The sequence below is a fragment of the Microcaecilia unicolor genome, chromosome 2 (genome assembly GCF_901765095.1).
Source record: "Microcaecilia unicolor chromosome 2, aMicUni1.1, whole genome shotgun sequence".
NCBI classification, from domain to species: Eukaryota; Metazoa; Chordata; class Amphibia; order Gymnophiona; family Siphonopidae; genus Microcaecilia; species Microcaecilia unicolor.
This window is the reverse complement of record NC_044032.1, coordinates 334,364,457-334,384,323: the sequence shown is the minus strand read 5'-3', so window position 1 is coordinate 334,384,323 and position 19,867 is coordinate 334,364,457. Positions and strand designations below refer to the sequence as shown.

The 19,867-nt window shown below is 42.8% G+C and overlaps 1 protein-coding gene across 1 annotated transcript in view; it reads left to right on the top strand.

The window, feature by feature from the left end:
* Positions 1-19,867, top strand: part of PAX5 (paired box 5) — a 790,496-nt gene that overhangs the window by 499,116 nt on the left and 271,513 nt on the right. The window contains 1 exon segment of the mRNA XM_030194363.1: positions 16,240-16,369. Coding sequence (XP_030050223.1) covers positions 16,240-16,369 — 130 coding nt within the window.

Here is a 19,867-nt window from a genome sequence, read left to right as displayed (position 1 = left end):
AAAATGACAGATACGAATCAAGGGGCTGGTGGTTGGGAGGCGGGGCTAGTGCTGGGCAGACTTATACGGTCTGTGCCCTGAAAAAGACAGATACAAATCAAGGTAAGGTATACACAAAAAGTAGCACATATGAGTTATCTTGTTGGGCAGACTGGATGGACCATGCAGGTCTTTTTCTGCCGTCATCTACTATGTTACTATCCAGCTCATTTTCGAAAGTGATTGCCGGCCATTTTCCAACATAAATCGGGAGATGGCCGGCGATCTCGGAAAAGCAGCCAAATCGGTATAATCGAAAACCTCTTTTTTGGCAACATCACCACTTTCCCGTCGCGTCGCCGGGTAAAGTTCAAAGGGGCGTGTCGGCGGCGAAGCGAAGGCGGGACATGGGCAGGTATGGGCGTGGCTATCAGATGGCCGGCTTTTGGCGATAATGGAAAAAAAATGGCGATAAGCAGTATATCGCCGAGTTTACTTGGCCCTTTTATTTTCACGACCAAGCCTCAAAAAGGTGCCCCAAATGACCAGATGACCACTGGAGGGAATGGGGAATGACCTCCCCATACTCCCCCAGTGGTCACCAACCCCCTCCCATACTAAAAAAATAAAACTAAAAACCTTTTTTGCCAGCCTCTATGCCAGCCTAAAATGCCGTAGCCACCTCCATGACAGCAGAATGTGTTGTATCCTCTGACAGCCTTTCCCTGGTTGCGATATGGCTTTCGGGTGAGTGTGACACCTTTTCTGTTAGGTGCCCTGCAGAGTCACATTAGCAATGCATTGTGGTGGGTGTAGAGTACTGGGCTCTACTCCCATGGTGCTTTTCCCCCTGCCTACTGGGTCAGAGTGTGCCCTGTTTTGTTTCCGGTAGTCCATGAGGTAGTGGCCATTTTTGTAAGCCAGTTTTAGATCCCTTTCATGTGTCACCCACGTTAGAGAACGTTATTACCTTGAATGTGGCTGAAAGAGGGCATTGTACACCATTGTGCCAGCTCTGACCTACTGCTCATCTCAGTACCAGGGAGACTCTTTGCCAGTGGGGCACAACATCTGATCTGCAGTTAACTGTGAGTAAATATGCTTATTCAAATAAAGGACTTTTTCAAAGAGATTAGTGTTCAGGTGTCAACTGGTGTGCCAAGGTTATACAGCAGCAACAAGTCCTAGAGGCCTGCGTGTATGCAGGTCCCTGGAGCACTTTTAGTGGGTACCGCAGTGCACTTAAGGCAGGCGGACCCAGGCCCATCCCCCCTACCTGTAACACTTGTGCTGGTAATGGAAGCCCTCCAAAACCCACTGTACCCACATGTAGTTGCCCCCTTCACCCCTAAGAGCTTTGGTAGTGTTGTACATTTGTGGGTAGTGGGTTTTGAGGGGGGGGTTGGGGGGCTCAGTATCCAAAGTAAGGGAGCTATGCATGTGGGAGGTTTTTCTGAAGTCCACCGCACTGACCCCTAGGGTGCCCAGCTGGTGTCCTGGCATGTCAGGGGGACCAGTGCGCTACAAATGCTGGCTCCTCCCATGACCAAATGCCTTGGATTTCGCCGGGTTGGAGATGGACGGCATTTTGTTCCATTATCGCTGAAAAACAAACCTGGCCATTTCAAACCTGGCAAACTCCAAGGCATTTGGCCGGGCTAAACCGTATTATCAAAAAAAAAGATGGCCGGCCATCTTTTTCGATAATATGGTTCCGGCCAGCTATAGCGCTGCCGCCAACATAGATCGCTGGCAATCTATTTGGCCGGCGCCGTTCGATTATGCCCCTCTATGTTACTTAAAATGTAACTGAAACCATGGGCCTAATCTCAAGATGGTTGAAAGCGAGCTGTTTCTGAATTACCAAAAGACACAGATCATGGTGGTCTCTAGATACTGTAACTTAGATGATCCTGACACAGCTGTAATTGAGAACAATTTTTTCACTCTTTGTTATGAGGTATGTTATTTGGATGTACTATTAGACACTCAATTATCATTTAAGTCACATTTCAGGCAAATAGCAAACACCCCTCCCCCCAAAAGAAAAACAAAACAAACAACCCCCCTCATTTTATAGAATTAGGCTTTTACACAGATTGTGCCCCTTTCTTACAACAGAGGACTCATAGGCGGTCGGTGGCCCAACTGTTTGGGGAGGCTAAAGGGGGTGGGGTTAGGGGTGGGGCCAGGGGCGGGGTTTACATCCATAATTGTCTGACAACACACAGAAAAAAAATAAGTACAAATAAAATAATCACAATTAATAACTTTTATTAAATTTAGATATTAGATATGTATCATACGTCAAAGAATAAAGTGGTTGCTCAAAGCATATACTAACCACAATCGCTCAACTGCAAAACACTATGCACAACTTTGTGCAAAAACACACTCAGAACCTTACTGTACCATGACAGTACTGAAAAGAGACAAGCTTTCTATTGTCGCCATAATTTCTGTACCAATTTCTATTAATTGCTCAGAAAGCTTGCTGGAAGCAGTACAGAATGTGAGAATCTGTGGCAGTGGAAAAATAAGACAAGTTTGGTGTATGAATGGGGGCAACAGAGACAAATATAGTGGGTGTGTTTGGAGTGGGGGGATCAGCAGAGAGATACTGGTATTCTGAGTGTTTGTGAGGGGTGCATGCTGGCTGTGTGCTGAAAAAATCTGAACATGGTGCCTCTGTGTGTATGTGGGAGGGGAGGGGTACTGCAAAGAGGAACATGCTGCCTGTGTGGCTTTATACATGGGTCACGTATGGCATCTCTACTTAAATGCTTTAGCTGCAGAAGCTGCTCAAAATTGTAGCTCCTCGGTATTCCAGGCTACGAGTCTCATTTTCGAACATATCCCAACATAAACTGGATTTTAAAAAATAAAGTGCATTGACTTCCACTGGTTCATCCGCTTGAAATCCAGAGATCGAAAGTGAAAGGTGTGTGTGTGTATTCTTAGATTTAATTATCAAGATAACAGAATAGGTAAAAAAAACCAAAAACACCTTATATCTGCAAGAGAACTAGCTGTTGCTGGCCGTCGTCAGAAGAGCAGATTATTAACAAAAAAAGTCAAATTTCAGTTCCTACTCATACCAGCATCGTATTACAGCTTACTTCAGGGCTTCGGCCTGACTGCATGATGTGCCCCGCCTCCTCTGACCAAACTGCTTCCGCGAGGGCTGGACGAATCAGAAGGAAGGCTGGTAAAAGGAGGCGGGGCACGTCATGCAGTCAGGCTGAAGCCCCGAAGCAAGTTGTAATACGATGCTGGCGTGCTGCTACCGGCTGAAGCGATGGGCGATCATCTGAATCACTTTGGAGGGAGTGAGAGGGATAGAGACGCTGCATCAGGGTGGGGGGGGGGTGAGAGAGTACTGTAGCGCCGGCGATCTAATCAAATTATAGGGACTGCAGGGAGGGAGTGCGAGAGATAAACGGTGCATCGGGGGGGGGGGGGGGGGGGTGAGAGCTTGGGGCTTGGGGCTGAAGCCTCTTATACCGGGCGCCTATGAGAGGACTTTTATTCTGTTTTACAATGTTTGGTATTTTATGCAAATGATTATTGCAATGCGCAGTTCCTTGGGTTTCTAACAAACTGAGAACCATGTTAGCACATATAAAATGCTGTGGAATGGCTTCTAACATGGGCTTTGTGGGTACATCATATTATGCCAAGAATACCAAGAAGCAGAGAGAATGTGGATGTCTGTCGAAGTGCTTTGCGCAGACAAATGGTGACGGAACCCACGAGGGAAGGGTTGACGCAGGATCTTGTGCTCACAAATGGAGCAACTGTTTCCAATGTCTGGATTGGTGCCTTCCTAGGCAATAGTGATCATCACACATTATGGTTTGATATAAGAGCAGAAGCGAAGTGCAGACACACAAAACTCAAAGTACTGAATTTGAGAAATACTGATTTTGGTAAAATGGGGGAATATTGGAAGAAGGAGCTGATGGCATGGGTAGGCATAGGAGAAATGAAAGCACAGTGGTTCAAGCTGAAAGTTGTTATAAATATGCCAACAGATCTTTATACAAGGAAAGAAAGCAAAAACAAGAGAAACAGTGACTGAAAAAATAAGGACAAAAGAGGCTATGTTCAAGAAATACAGAAGAATGTAACAAGAGGATCACGGAAAAGATTACCAGATTAAACTCAAAGAAGCGAAGAGGGAAATATGGCTAGCAAAAGCACAGGCGGAAGAAAAATGACTAAAGATGTAAATAGAGGTGACAGACCTTTTTCAGATATATTGGGGAAAAGAGAAAAGATAGGAATGGAATTGTAAGACTGAAATATGCTGAGAATGGCTATGTGGAGTGTGATCAAGATAAAGCGAATGTGCTAAACAAATACTTCTCTTTGGTGTTCACGCAAGAAAACCGCAGTCGGCTGCCAAGGGTATATCTAGGAACGGAGTGAATTGTGCACAATTCATGTTAGAACGCATTTACAAACAACCTGAAAATCTGAAAGTGGACAAAGCTATGGGGTTGGAATGGATACATCCCAGGATACTGAGGGACCTCACAGAAATCCTGGTGAGTCCTCTTAAGAATTCAATTAATAGATCTTTAGGGATGGGAGAGGTTCTGATGTAGTCCCTCTTCACAAAAGAGGAGTCAGGGAAGAAGTGGGAAACTACAGGCTGATAAGTTGCATGTCAGTGGTAGGAAAAATAATGGAGTCTCTGCTGAAAGAAAAGATAGTTAACTTTCTAGAAGCTAGGTTGCAGGATCTGAAGCAACATGGTTTTACCAAAAGAAAACCCTACCAAACAAATATGATTGTTTTCATTCACTGGGTTACCAATTACTGGATGAAGGGCATGCACTAGATGTTATCTACTTGGATTTCAGCAAAGTCATTGAATAAGTTGAGAGGGATGAACTTAGGACCCAAAGTGATGAACTGAATTGGAAATTGGTTCACTGACAGGCAACAGAAGGTGGTGGTAAATGGAATCCGTTCAGAGGAAAGGAAGGTGAGCAGTGGAGTGCCTCAGGGGCAGGTACTAGGGCCAATTCTATTTAACATATTTGTGAGACATTGCTGAAAGGATAGAAGGGAAGTGTTGCCTTTTTGCGGATGACACAAAGATAGCCAATAGAGTGGATACCCTGGAGGGAGTGGAAACAATGAGAACAGATCTCCATAAATTAGAAGAATGGTCAAAGGTCTGGCAGTTAAAATGTAATTACCTAATTACCACAACTGGGAACCTAATCAATAATATATTATATTATTATAATTTATTAAACAAAGGGATAGCATTTGAACAGAATGATTGTTGTATGTCGTCTTTATATTATAGTATGAAGGCTGTTAGAAGCAGTGTATCCTTCTGATGTGTGGCATTTGTGAGCCCTTGACCCAGAGGTGGCCGCGTGAGAATCAACCAACCACCTCTGGGTAGACCAAATCCCCTTAGAACTAAGAGTACTCCAAAGAACCGAACTGGACCACAAGTGGAGATAAATTGAGGCAGTTTTAATAGTAACAAAACACTTGGCAAAAAGGGTAGCCAAACAGCACAGAAAGGAAAACAGGCAGCCTAGCTATACAGTCTAACCTAGCTGAAGCAAGGCAAATATAAAACATAGATTAAGGTAAAGTAGAACAGCCGAGCTGTATAGGGAAATCAAACATAAGCAGCCTAGCTGCACATCTCAATATTAGCAAAGCAATGCAAACATATGGCATACAGTAGAACACAATATACTAGGCAAAAGGCCCGCCCTAGCGGGACAAAGATAAACAGGCAATACTTGGCTGACAGCAGTAGTGGTTAAGAAAAGGGTTCATTCTGTCAGAACACTCAGATGAGCTGCTGAACAACTGCGGCAATCTCCCTCAAAACCAGAGTGGAGCAGAAGCACAACAAAGGGAAAAGAAAGAGTCTCTTCAGGACTTGCACCGCATGTAGAGTGGGTCACTCCGCTCACAGAAGACTAGGGATGACACCTAAGACAAGCAGACAGTCACTGAGGCGCCCGAACCGGATGCTCCCAAAGCAAGCAAGATAAAGCAACACAGCCTGAGCTGATGCTCCCAAGGCAAGCAAGGTGAAGAAGCCAAACCTGAGCTGATGCTCCTAAGGTAGAAGACTCAACAGCCCTGCACAGCACCCAAGGGCCAGAATCAGCCCAAAAAGACCCCTCTGTGCTCCAAGCACCGCTCTCTCATCCAGAGATACCTCGAAATGTGGCCTCAGCTGCTGCACCTACAGCACTCCCCATCATCCAGCCCACACAGTCCCAAACACAGCACAAAGCCACTCGCTGCACACAGCAACTAAGGACTCACGTTGGGCGACTGGAATCTCAACTGAGCCACAGGAGGCTCTGGACTCATAGGACTGGCAGCAGGCTTCACTGGACCCAAGCAAAGGTGAAAGCTGTAGGCAGAGCTGTTACTCCTCAGGACTCCCTGGCTTGGAAGCAGACTTCCACTGGAACACAGCATAAGGAGAAACCTGTAGGCAAAGCTTCAGGCCACAGGCTCGCAAAGAAGCAGTAGTAGGAACTAGCAGAGCCCAGGCAGGCCTGGGCCCCATCAAGGATAATTGCCAAAACACTGAGAACTCTCAGAAGCCAGCTTAAGAAGTGCTCAGTGCTGATGACATCACCAGCTTGTCCACCACTCTACAGTGACCCCACAGGTCACTGACTGGAACTGCAGGTAATTTTAGAAGGTTTAGAAGGAGGAACAAGGCACTGATGAGTGCCCTGACGAGTAAGGCATGGACATCGCCGACGACAACCGTGACATGATGAAGCAATTTGTGAAACTCTGCATGAGTTAAGGATTTATGCGTGTGAAAAAGAATCCACGTGTGAATGGCCTCTATAAGAACATTTACACCATTGATTATTCAAGCACAAGGTTACACCATGAAAAGAGTTTGATGGTGACTGTAGGATTGAACATGTACCTTCTTCCACCCCCAAGGTCATAGGCAGAGTTTTTTGTAGATATCTATTTTACAAACTTGGATGTGTAAGTGTCCGATCGTTAATGTGGTGGTGTGTCGACAATGGCAGACTAAATGTGATTGTTGAACTGTGGGACTCAGTATATTAATACATTGCCTACCTGAAGATGAAAACAAAGAACTATATGGTATTGGGTGAAATAATTTGGGTTATGGACAAGATGTCAGTTTAGGTGTAACTTGTTTAATTAGAGTTAATAAAGAGGTGTATATCAATCACTGTGTTAGCTATTGTTATGAGTCTGTTACTTGATGGAAACATGTAAATCTTATCAGTTTTGTTTAACATAACAAACTTTATATGTTTTAAATTAATAGTACATACATTGTACTGTATTTTGAGAACAGTTCAAATTTAATGCCAAGAAATACAGAGTGATGCACTTGGGGTGCAAGGTCAACAAATGTAAGAGGAGATGGAGTCACTTTGTGGAATCAAGTGATCTTTAATCCAACCAGCAGATTCTGTAAAACAACTGATGATCCGACATGGCCTGCTTCAGGGGTCTCGTCTTATAACCAACTGAGGAAAAAAAGACAGCATTCACATAAAACTGTGCTCCAAAAGCAGCTTTACAATGTTGATATAATAACACAATACATTAGTGTAGAGCTTTGAGAAACCACAGGGGTGCCGCAGTAAGAAACCCCTGATACAGGCTATCTTTCAGTGGAAACACGGCCATGTCAGGTCATCAGTTGTTTTACTGTATTTGTTGGCTGGAATAAAGATCGTTTGGTTTCACAAAGTAACTTCATCTCCTCACTACATTTGCTGATTTTGATCTTCTTCATGAGATTTTGGTCCTTCTTTGTTATTTGGCACTTGGGGTACAGAAATCCAAAGGAGATGTACCAGATAGGAGGAGAGAGAGTGTTCAACACAGTGCAGGAGAGGGACATTAGGGTGATGGTGTCTGAAGATCTCAAGGTGACGAAACAGAGAGACAAGACAGTGGCCACAGTCAAGTAGGATGCTAGGCTGCATAGAGAGGGGTATAACCAGCGGAAAAAAAAAGAAGGTTTTGATGCCCTTATACAAGCTATGCAAGTCATTGGTGAGGCCGCACATGGAGTATTATCTTCAGTTTTGGAGGTCATATCTTGCTAACATTAAAAAAACTTGAAACTGTATAGAGAAAAGCGATGAAAATGGTATGGAGTTTGTGTCACAAAATGTATGAGGATATGAGGAGAGACTTGAGGACCTAAACATGTATACTCTGGAGGAAACAGAGACAAGGGTGATATGATTAATTATAGATTAATACTTTTCAAATATTTGAAAAGCATTAATCTACAAACAAACCTTTTACAGAGACGGAAAGGTGGTAGTGGGGGGGGGGGGGGGGGGCGTTGACTCAGGATTAATGTCAGGAAGTACTTTTTCACAGAGAAGGTGGTAGATACCTGGAATGCCCTCCCGCGGGAAGTGATGGAGATGGAAACATTTAACAAAATTAACAAATGCTTGAACAGCACAGAAAATTAGCTCACCAATGCTCAAAGAAAATGGTATGCAAATTAGATGTGCACTGTTAAGACAAAAGCAAGGAGGGAGGATGTGCTTGGCGCATACGCAGAAGAGTTTTTCAGTAAGCCCAGCTTCTGTGCGCATGCGCCAGGCAAACCTGAACGTGAAGCACACATTTGTGTCTGTTTTCTGCACCGTGTCAGCAATCGTTGTCTAGGGTGGTCCCGGGTCCAGTTCGCAGAGGCAGTAGGTTCTCAAAGAATACGCAATCCACACAGATTTGGATATATAAAGTATATTATATTTGCATATATGTATTGGCTCACAGCACTTAGTACAGGTAACTGGTACAGGGCTGTATCTGTGTGTGTTTAGGGAGAGAAAGAAAGGATAGGGTGTTTGTTCAGAGGAAAGGAGAAGCCTTGGGGTTGTGCTGCAAGAGGTATATATGTGTGTAGAGGGAAAGGAAGAGAGAGAAGCTGCCAGCCACCAGAGCTCTGTGTTCTGGTGGCTAAAGATGGAGGTGTGCAGAGGAAGAAGAAGGAGAAACAAAGGCAGCCTAACAGAGTCCTGTGCCCTGCGGGCTCAGAGACTGAGGCCCAGATGCACTAAACGTTTTTCATCGTTAAATGAGCCCTTAAGGAAGAATTTCCGATCCTTTCCATGCACTAAAGCCTATTTTTCGACGGTAGTAGCAGCTAACGAAAACGGAATGGAGATGAGCAATTAGTGTGAAAACCCCATTGAAACGACATGCACTAACCTTTTCCGATTGCCTTTACGCAGGAAAAAGGCAGGAAAACTAACGAGAGGTCTGGACCTCTCGTTAGGACAGCTCTGTGCCAGGAAAAAGTGTTAAGTGAAAAAATAAACAAACTTTGAGCCAATCCCAGCGCATTAGCAGAGCTAAAAGCGCTGTGATTGGTCCAAAGGACCTCAGAAAACACATAAAAAAATAAAAATAAAAAAAAGATCGGGAGGGGGCAAGGGCGCTCATCAGGAGCGTCCTGTACGGACGGCCTTGCCCCCCCCCCCGCTGCTCCCCACTTTCCGCTGCTCCCCCCACCCCGAAAAAGCAAACTTCTAGAAGCCCCTGCCCCCCTCCCTTCCTCACTACTCTCTCACCTCAGCTCCGCCTCCGTAGGTTACTGACGTCAGACAGGGGTGGGCCCAGGAGGAGAAAGACGCTCTATCGAAGCTAGGCGAAGGCAGGCATCAGCTGATTCAGCTTTCTTCTTGCCCGTGCAGCGCCTTCGGACAGAGGAGAGAGGCGCTGCACGGGCCCGGTAAGAGGAAGGGGGGCCCGATGGAGGAGGGGAATGGCGGCGACGACCCCAAAAGGGGGCGGGGCACGGACGGAGGATGTCGGGAGGCGGAGCTTAGGTGAGAGAGTAGTGAGGAAGGGAGGGGGCAGGGGCTTCTAGAAGTTTGCTTTTTCGGGGTGGGGGGAGCGGCGGAAAGTGGGGAGCAGCGGGGGGGGGGGGGGGCAAGGCCGTCCGTACAGGACGCTCCTGATGAGCGCCCTTGCCCCCTCCCGATCCTTTTTTTTATTTTTATTTTGATTTGGGAGCCATGTGCTTGCGATTTGACTGTGTTTTGAACGTTTCTGGCATGCGCAGAGCAGCCAGCATAACGCTTGGCTGCTTTGCGCATGCTTTACGAGCCGATTACCGACGGGGATTGGTGCATCGTTCTTTCCAATACCGCACCAAACTTTTTGGGGCTGTGTTTTTGGAGCATGCTTCGTTATTTGAAATTCGGTAAAGGTTTTAACGTTTCTGATTTTTTTACGTTTGCTTGATGCATCTACCCCTGAGAGAGAAGTGCCCCCCTGTGCTCTGCTTTATACCTACTAAGAACAGAGCGCGGGAACAGGAGCAGAGAGAGATCAAAAACTTCTCTCCTTCCCAGTTATTTCCTTTACAGAACTCCAGATACTTTCTGAAGTCAGGAAAGGTGACAACTTTTACAGGTTGTCCTGTTTGAAGTTACTAGTCATGGAGCCTCACTGTCTGGCTTTGGTTGCTCTGAAGCCCTGCTCCCAGATGGAACAAAAGGTATAAGATTTTCAAAATTATTATTTTTTACTTGGAAGGCTTATATTTAAAAGCAGGAAACAGGTGCCAATATGTGCTTTCACTTTCAGGTTTGCTCAGACACACACACATTTGTTGCTCACTACTACTGTTTACTACTAATCATTTCTATAGTGCTACTAGACATACACAACACTGTTCACATTATATGCAGGTGCTTCCTCTGTCCTACTGAGCTCACAATCTAAGTTTTTGCACCTGGGGCAATAGAGGGTTAAGTGACTCACTCAGGGTCAGAAGGAGCTACTGTAGGACTTGAACACAGGTTGCCAGGATCAAAGCCCACAGTACTAACCATTAAGCTACTTCTCCACAGGCTTCCACAGGCTTCCTTCTGCTGCTTTGTTTTCTGGTCACAGAGTTTTACTTCAGTGGCTAGCTCTGTCACATCTAAGCTTCTACATTTCCCTCCAGGCCACCCTTTGTCTATCAGGCATTGCAACCATTGTTCTTAGGCTGCTAGTTAATGGAGTTCATGGACAAGCAAAGAGGGACCCTTCCCCCTCTCAGCTAAAAGGCCAAGAGCATAAATTTAAGTCTCATAGTTGAACAGGTGGTGTGGCCATGGGCGGGTCGTGGACATTTCTAAAATTTATGCATGTTGTTAAAGAATACATCCAGTCTGCACCTAATTTAGACATCAGCATTTACACCAAGTTTTACTTGGCATAACTGCCTGTGACTAAATTTAGTCACGTGGATGGGAATTCTCGGAGTATTCTAAGAACCACGTGGAAATTTTACCATATTATATAAAGTATGTCTAAATTTAGGCATATTTTATAGAATATGCCTAGGTGTAATTTTTTCAGCACCAATTTAACATGATATATAGAGTCTAGCCCGAACAGTTCTAACTGCTAATGTATTACTACAATTACAGTAGTACAAAGTTATACTACCAATAACTATCCTAATAACTGCCTTCACTCAGAAAGTTTCAATAAATTGCCTCAGATTTTAAGACCCTTCTCCGTATCCTGTTTGACCTCTTCCCATACCCCTTGGGGTGCGGGCACCAATAGTTAAGAACCCTGCTGTAGTCTGAGTGCAGCTACTGCCTAGTTACTCACTGGCAGATCACAGTGGCGTAGCTGTGGGGGCCTGGGTCCCTCTAATTTGGTGTTGGGCCCCCCTCCAAAACTGAGGCACTGTTTTATGCTTTGACTGGTGGGGGACCCCAAGCCCTGCCAGTGGAAGCCCTCCTCCAACTGAAGCCTGCTGGATTTCCTGAGCGCTATACTGCACTGGCACCCTCGCCCCCGTCCCTGCCCCTGCACATCTTGTTTTTTTAAAAAAAACTGAGCATGCACAAGGGAGGTCAGCCCCCACATATGCACAAAAAATGAACATGGGCAGGAGGTGGTCCTCTCCAACCTGTGCTCAGTTTTGTGAAAATTGAGCGTGCACAGGGGTGGGGATCTTGCATGGCGGTGGCCCAAGAAAAGTGCCATGCTTCGGCTGGAGGAGAACCTCCGCTGGCTGGGCTGGAACCCCCATTAGCTCAGGCATATGGGGTCACGTTGTGGTGGGACAAACTTTTGTGCTCCTCCACTTTGGACTCAGACCCTCTCCAAATAAACCTGAGTTCTGGCTATGCCTCTGGCAGATCATATAACACTGCAGTGGGTTGTAACTCGTGCGTTATAAGTTCTGCTTTCTTGTGTGTTTGAAGTATATTCCATCAAACTACTCCCTTCCTTTATCTTTCTAAATCCCTGTGTGTGGGGTGGGGTCAGGAGGATCGGGGGGGGGGGGGGAGGGTTGGAAGAATCAGGAACTATAGATATCACACTTCTTTGGGATATTTCAAAACTAGGACTAGCCAATAAGAACCTCTCCTTTGACTGGGTAACTTGGCACCTCTATCAAAGGTCCCTACAAAACTAATTCCTTCAAGTACATGAGACTACATTCTTGAGGACAGCTGCTAAGTCCAACATAGCCAGAAAAATTCCCATACCTTTTTAGGACCCCTTAGGCACAAATCATATTGAAATCATGGGTTAAATGAATCCATATCCACTTAACCTGCTGAAGAGCGGGGTAAATGTACATATATTTATAAACAAATTGGTAAATTGCAACTCTGCCTGTACTCTACCCAAAATCCACCCCCTGAATACACCTAGGCCTGAGTCATATAAAAGTACTTATATTTTTGTCAACATGCATGGGATAAGTTTATATGAGACAGTTTACATACACGTATACTGGCATATATGCAAGAGAAAAACCTTTATAAAATTATCCCCCCCCCCCCCTTATTGAGTAAACAGAAGAAAACAATCAATAAGACAATACTTGTTTAATTCATCAATGGGAACTATACTAAGGAGTGTGTCTTTGTAGAAGAGACACACTGTGCACAGCAGGTCAGAAACCAATGAAGCTCATAAAGTACAGAGGTGATATGATCAGCCTTCATGCACCTGTCAAGATGAGTGCCGCTACACTTTGAACAAGCTGAATAACTATTAAAGAAGATGCAGAGAGGCCCAAGTGTAGGCCATTACAATAATCAAGACTGGAAATGACTAGTGATTACAAAACCATGCGAAGATTTTCAGGCATTGAGGGGGTCTTTTACAAAGCATTGTTAAGCCCAACGCGAGCTTACCGAATGCTAAATCAGGACTACCGTCAGCTCAACGCAGCCACCAGTGGTAGTTCTGACCCAAGTGCGTGCTATTTCTAGCAAAAAAAAGAAAACCCCCGGAAATGGCTTGTGCAGTGGTAACAAGGCGGTAATCGGTCATTGCCACACGCTGCCCTGTTACCAGTGGGTTACAGTGGGAGCCCTTATCACCACCTCAATGGGTGGCGATAAGGGATCCTCGCCTCATGGCCACACGGTAAGAGTTCTCTTACCACATGGTCATGTTTGTCTGGTATGTTCTGTTTCTTTCACATCTTTGGGAGGTGGGATGGGGGGTCATTGACCACTGGGAGAGTAAGGGGGTCATTCCTTTATTCCTCCAGTGGTCATCTGGTCATTTAGGGCATTTTTTGTAGCTTGGTCATTATTAAGCAGCAAGAAACAGGAGTGGGAAATGGACCCGACATAAACCTACACATTTCTCTTATTATAACGATGTCTATATATTAACCATGCCCCCCTAGATACTCCATACTATCCTAGTCTTCCCTTCCCCATTCCTTTCTTCATCATAACCATCCCCATTTCCTTATCTATCTTCATTACTCCTTCCCATGTTAATTAACATATACTTAAAGCATTCTATTATTATGTTACATTATAGTTCTTAATATTCTTCTTAATGAATCTAATAATTGTAATTCTGTTAACTATATAAGCCGCATTGTACCTGCTTCTGTGGGGAAGTGCGGGGTACAAATGTGATAATAAATAAATAAATAAATCCAGGCACTTCAAACACAGACCAAGGAACACCAAAACATGAAAATTAATCTTTTGTTGATGAATGTTAATGATGACTCGACAGGGCACTGTGTTTCGGCACAAGCATGTCTGCCTCAGGAGTCTCTTGAAGGTATTGTATTGTAAGTATAACAGTTACAAATGAGTCTGTCATCAAAGACTGAATTGCTAAAAGAAGTCTTGAAGACTTTTTAAAAATGTTATAGTCTCAAAACCATGCACTTTCCAGCTTTTGGTGCTCCATGGTCTGTGTTTGAAGTGCTGGATCCATCTCCTACTCTTCTTTCTTGCTGCATGCATCCCACGTGGGATTCTGGTGTTCTTTCCACATTTGTGGATTGTTTGCATTAGTCATTATTAACACAGGTCTAGCTCAAAATGTCTTAGTTGTAGTCCTGGATTTTTTTGTTTTGCTCCATTATGGTAGAAAAACGTCCAAGTGTTAGGATCACCCTCATCCCACCCCCAACACGCCGCTGACATGCTCCCTTTAGGTTTGAATGCACTGCAGATGAAATGCACAGTTGAACATCTGTAAAATAGATTTTGAAAATAGAGATTTAAACATTATGTCAAGCAAACCATCCACATTCTCTTTCAAAAATGAGTTTCAATGATGAACTGTCAGGTAATGAAATCTGAATACACCCCTTTTCCTAAGCTCACATAAACTCACCAGGCAGAAGACAATGTCTTAAAATCCCCTTCAAATACTTTTTAAGAAGAATAAGAGGTGAAAACAATCAAATTAAAGGAAAGATAAGAAAGCATGATATTTTACTTGCTCTGACAGACCTGCATACTTCTAAGTATGGGGTATAGGAATTATTTCAGCAATAGGTTGAGGTCACAGGAGGCAAGTATATGCAGAGTTTTCTCTTCAAAATATACCTGCAGTTTGGTGTGAATAATTTTCTTCAGGCACTAATCAAAGTAAAGCAGGTTGGGCAAATTCTGCTTGTATGTTTTGCCTAACTATGGGTAGTTTTCTTATCTGCATTTTATTTATTAATTTTATTTGTTGACATCTTTATCCCACATTATCCCGAGATGTGCTCAGGTTCAATGTGGATTACATGACAATAACAAATTGAAGAATACAATTTAAGGTATATTGACATTCATGAAATGCATCTAATAATTAAGATTAAATCTCATAGTCTATAGGACTCAGCAAAGAATCTGTGTGTGTGAGGAACATGTAATTGCCTCATCTCCCCTTACGTTCCCACCCGTAACCTCTGCTCACAGGACAAATCCCTCCTCTCAGTACCCTTCTCCACCATCGCCAACTCCAGGCTCTGCCCTTTCTGCCTCGCCTCACCCTATGCTTGGAATAAACTTCCTGAGCCCTTACGTCAAGCCCCTCTCTACCAATCTTCAAATCCTTGCTCAAAGCCCACCTCTTCAATGTTGCTTTCGGCACCTAACCTTTATACAGTACCTATTCAGGAAATCTAGACTCCCCCAATTTAACTGCCCCTATTTGATTGTCTGTACATTTGTCCTTTAGATTGTAAGCTCCTTGAGCAGGGACTGTCCTTCTATGTTAAATTGTACAGCGCTGCGTAACCCTAGTAGCGCTTTAGAAATGTTAAGTAGTAGTAGTAGTAATTAACATAGAGTTGCATATCACGCCTAACTCTGGATGCAAGCAATTGCATCTGTCAAAAGCTGGTGTAAATGCTGGTGCTTAAGAGAAGTTAGGCACTCAGGGCCCCTTTTACCAAGCTGCAGCAAAAGAGGGCCTGCACTAGCATCGGCGTATGTTTTTGATGTGCGCCGAGGCCCCCTTTTACCGCAGCCAGGTAAAAGGTAGGTCTTTCTTTTCTGCAGGAAATGGCCATGCAGCCATTTCAGGGGAGAGCCCTTACCACCACCCACTGAGGTAGTGGTAACCGGGCAGTGTACACACCAGTGCTACAAAATAAATATATTTTTGTAGCACCGGATATGATGGCGCACTGGGGGTGGGAACTACCACTGGACTGCTGCAGTAACCTGGCAGTAGTTCTTTTTAGCAAGCGGTAAACCCGGATTGAGCTTACTGCTGCTTTGTAAAAGGGGCCCCCAGTTTACAGAATAGGAGCATAAGTCAGTTACTCGCACATTGCTAATTAGTGCTTGTTAAGGCCAATTATTGGTGCTTATCTCCAATTATGTGCCAATTTAGCACCAATTAGCAATTATGTCTCGTGCCTAACTGACCTTATTCTATAGATTTAGTCACCATTTATAGGATTTGGGGTTTATGACTTAATAGCATTTTCTCGTTTTCTTTTAGACAACAGAATATTCAACTATGGCATCTCTAGCTGGTGGACTGGATGAAATGAAGTCCGGTCTAACAAGTCCTACTTCAGCAGATATAGGAGCCAGTGTTCCAGGTCCACAGTCATACCCTATTGTAACAGGTAAGAAAATCATGTTATTCTTTCTCCTGTTTCCATATAAAGGTTAATTTAGGATAAAATATTAGCTTAGAAGGCTTTTTTTGATTTAAAAAAAGATTTCCTGTTTTGCGGAAGGAAGCTTCAGGTCTTTCTTGACGTTTCCAAGGCAACACAATTCACACGTGAGCAATTTTTTAGATTTAAATTGAGATTTCAATCATTTGGTGCAAGTTTCATTTCTTGTAAGATGTATAATTACTTTCCCCCATGTTACTTATACTTTTTTTTTTGAGCCATAACAACTAAAAAGATTGCTGTTAGATAAGGAAACAAATTGATCTCAGGTGGATATTATTAAGAATGCCAATAAGTTAGCCACGGCTATTATAGTTTGAAAACTGATTTCTTTGTTGCTTTAGTCTATCTTTTTCTCGGTCCCTTGATGTGGGCTGTACTGGTTTCTATAATGAATACTTTGTATTCATTATGATATATTTCAATAAAAAAAAAAATAAAGGTGAATTTTCAATTGCTTACACAGTAGCTGAATGGATAAACCTGAGGGTTACAGTGGTCGACTAGCTGAATTATCTTAAGCAGATTTTCGAACTTATGCAAAATATAAACTTATAGTAAACAGAGGGATTTTTGAGGACATAACTTATTAGGTGAAGACTTACATGCATGCATCAAAGTTTTAATTATGTTTGTGGTTAGGATAACAGGTGTAATTTTAGCTTCATAACAAGCAGTATTCAAATATAAATGGGTCAGTATTTAAACTTGCTGGTCAATATTTCTTTTACATACCCAGATATTCAGTGCTGGCCTCTATATGCATATCGATGCAGAATAACAGTGATATTCAATGTCAGTATCCAGATAACTATCTGGATAACTTAGGACAGCTTTTTTTTCTAGATGCTGGTGCTGAATATCAGCACTACCTGAATATCCAGCCAGGCTTTGCTCCTGCATTGTCTAGGCAAATCCTGAAGCATTCTGTAATGATTCTTAGTGACTGGCCCTAGTCAGAAGCAGTTACCCGGGTAGCAGGTGGTGCTATCTGGGTAAATGTATTTAAATAATGGCCCTAAAGTCTCTGGATACCTTATGTGTGGAAATCTAGGTATACCCTGTGGAAAGGTTTGTTTCCCCCAGTAGTATGACACTGTGAAACGCTGGCCAACGCCAGGGACATTCGATCTGCTCATAACAAGAGGTGTATTTTTTTTTATAAAGTAAAAGGTTTAAAAAACTACAAAACTGAATTTATTCATGTACTATAAAATTGAAAGGTTTTTCTGCCAGTGATGGATGTTTAAACAGCTGAAATATATGATCTTCCTGTAACAGAACTGAGGCTTTTCCTTCCTACCTGAATAGAGGTCTTGAGAACTGTTGGAATACTGAACACGTAATAAGTGAAGTTTTTTTTTTAACTTTTAAGAATAATAGGTGCCCTGCAGAAAATATAGCACATAATATTTAGGTGGTCACTACTTCCATATATAGTGCATTAGGATTATGAAGTATTGAAAATGTAACTCTAGGAATGCTTATCTCCAGGAAGATTCGTGGCTCTGTTGAGCTTAGATAATTGAAAGAAAAAATGTTTTCTGGTTTTAAAGCCGTATTTAAATGACACTGCAGTCTAAATTTCAACATTTACACTACAATTAGTTTTCTATATCTTTCATGCAAATATATCTGAAACTGCAAATAGATGTTACAGGATCCAGCAGAGAAAAATAGAATATATCACTACAGATCAGGATTCAAAGAAAAGTTATAGGCAAGGGAGAAGAGGTTACCTCTGAGAGAGAATTTTAGGAGACTGAGAGCCTTTTTACTAAAGCTTAGCATGTACTAATGGACATTAGCATGCACTAAGCGTCACGTGGCTCATAGGTATAAAATAGGACAGGCAGCATATAGTATGCACTAAACTTTTGTAAAAGGGTCTTTGCGTGTTTTTTTTGTGCTGTAGATACCAGTAAGACATTCCAGAGGAACGGTGTAGCAAGATATTTAAATTAAGTTGGAAAAATGGAAGATTGCATTCTGGGACTGTTTTAACTATTCAAATAATTCTTTTTATCCAGGCATATTTATTAATTGATGGTTCTTTTGAAACACATATATTTGATTTTCTTACTACGATTAATCATTTCTATAGTGCTACTAGATTGTACACAGCACTGTACACATTATATGCATGTACTTTCTCTGTCCCTAAAGGGCTCACAATCTAAGTTTTTGTACCTGGGGCAATGGAGGGTTAAGTGACTTATCCAAGGTCACAAGCAGCTTCAGTGGGAATTGAACCCAGGTTGCCAGGATCAAAGCCCACTGCACTAACCATTAGGCTACTCCTCCACTCTTTTTAATGACACTGCTTAAGACAAAAGCAATTATTGAGAAGTGAGATTTTTAAAAATGCATTTATAGAAACTTTTTAAAGTTTTATACAAGTAATACACTTGATTAAGATTGTACAAGTAAAGAAAATTCTTTTCAAATGGAAACAATATTTAACATACTGAAGAAATCCAATCACAATTTCTCAGTTCCCAATTTAAAACAGATCACAGTCATTACGCATGAAAACATTAACGTCGATATTTAAAGACAGTGATCTTCATTTACCTAGCAGTAAAAACCAATTTGTAAAGGAAACTTACTATCCAAGAAAAGCTGACAATTGTTTGGGGGTCACAGAAAATATATCAAACATTATTAATTTTTGCCATACTTCCCTATGAGGAAAGTCTAAAGCGGCTAGGGCTCTTCAGCTTGGAGAAAAGACGACCTGAGGGAAGCTATGATAGAGGGTTTATAAATAATGAGTGGAGTGGAACGGGTAGATATGAATTGCTTGTTTACTTTTTCCAAAATACTAGGATTAGGGAGTACACAATGAAGCTAAAAATAGACATTTAAATGAATCAGAGAAATATTTCTTCACTCAATGTATAATTAAACTCTGGAATTCATTGCAAGAGAATGTAGTAAAAGCAGTTAGCTTAGCTGGCTTTAAAAAAGGTTTGGATAGCTTCCTAAAAGAAAAGACTTGGGGAAAATCCACTGCTTATTTCTAGAATAAGCAGCATAAATGTATTGTACTGTTTTGGTATTGCCAGGTATTTGAAAGGCTGGATTGGCCACTGTTAGAAACAGGATGCTGGGCTTGATGGACCTTCGGTCTGTCCCGGTACGGCAATACTTCCGAACTTATGTAGTTATTCACCGACAAATCTGAAAAAGAATACATTATTACGCAAGGCCTGAAATCACTTATGTCACTTCCAGGTCGATTTGGCATTACATCAAGAAAAACACTACGAACCTGATAGTCAAAAAGGTTTTAAAAGAGTTAGTGCTGCTGAATATGTCCTCTAATCGGCCATCTTTCTCACTGAATAGTTAAAGGTCAGGCTGAAGGCAGAGTTAGGTCAGACCATCAATATAGCTGGTTAGTGGCCAGTACTGCCGGGGTAGTGCATGCATCCGGTGATA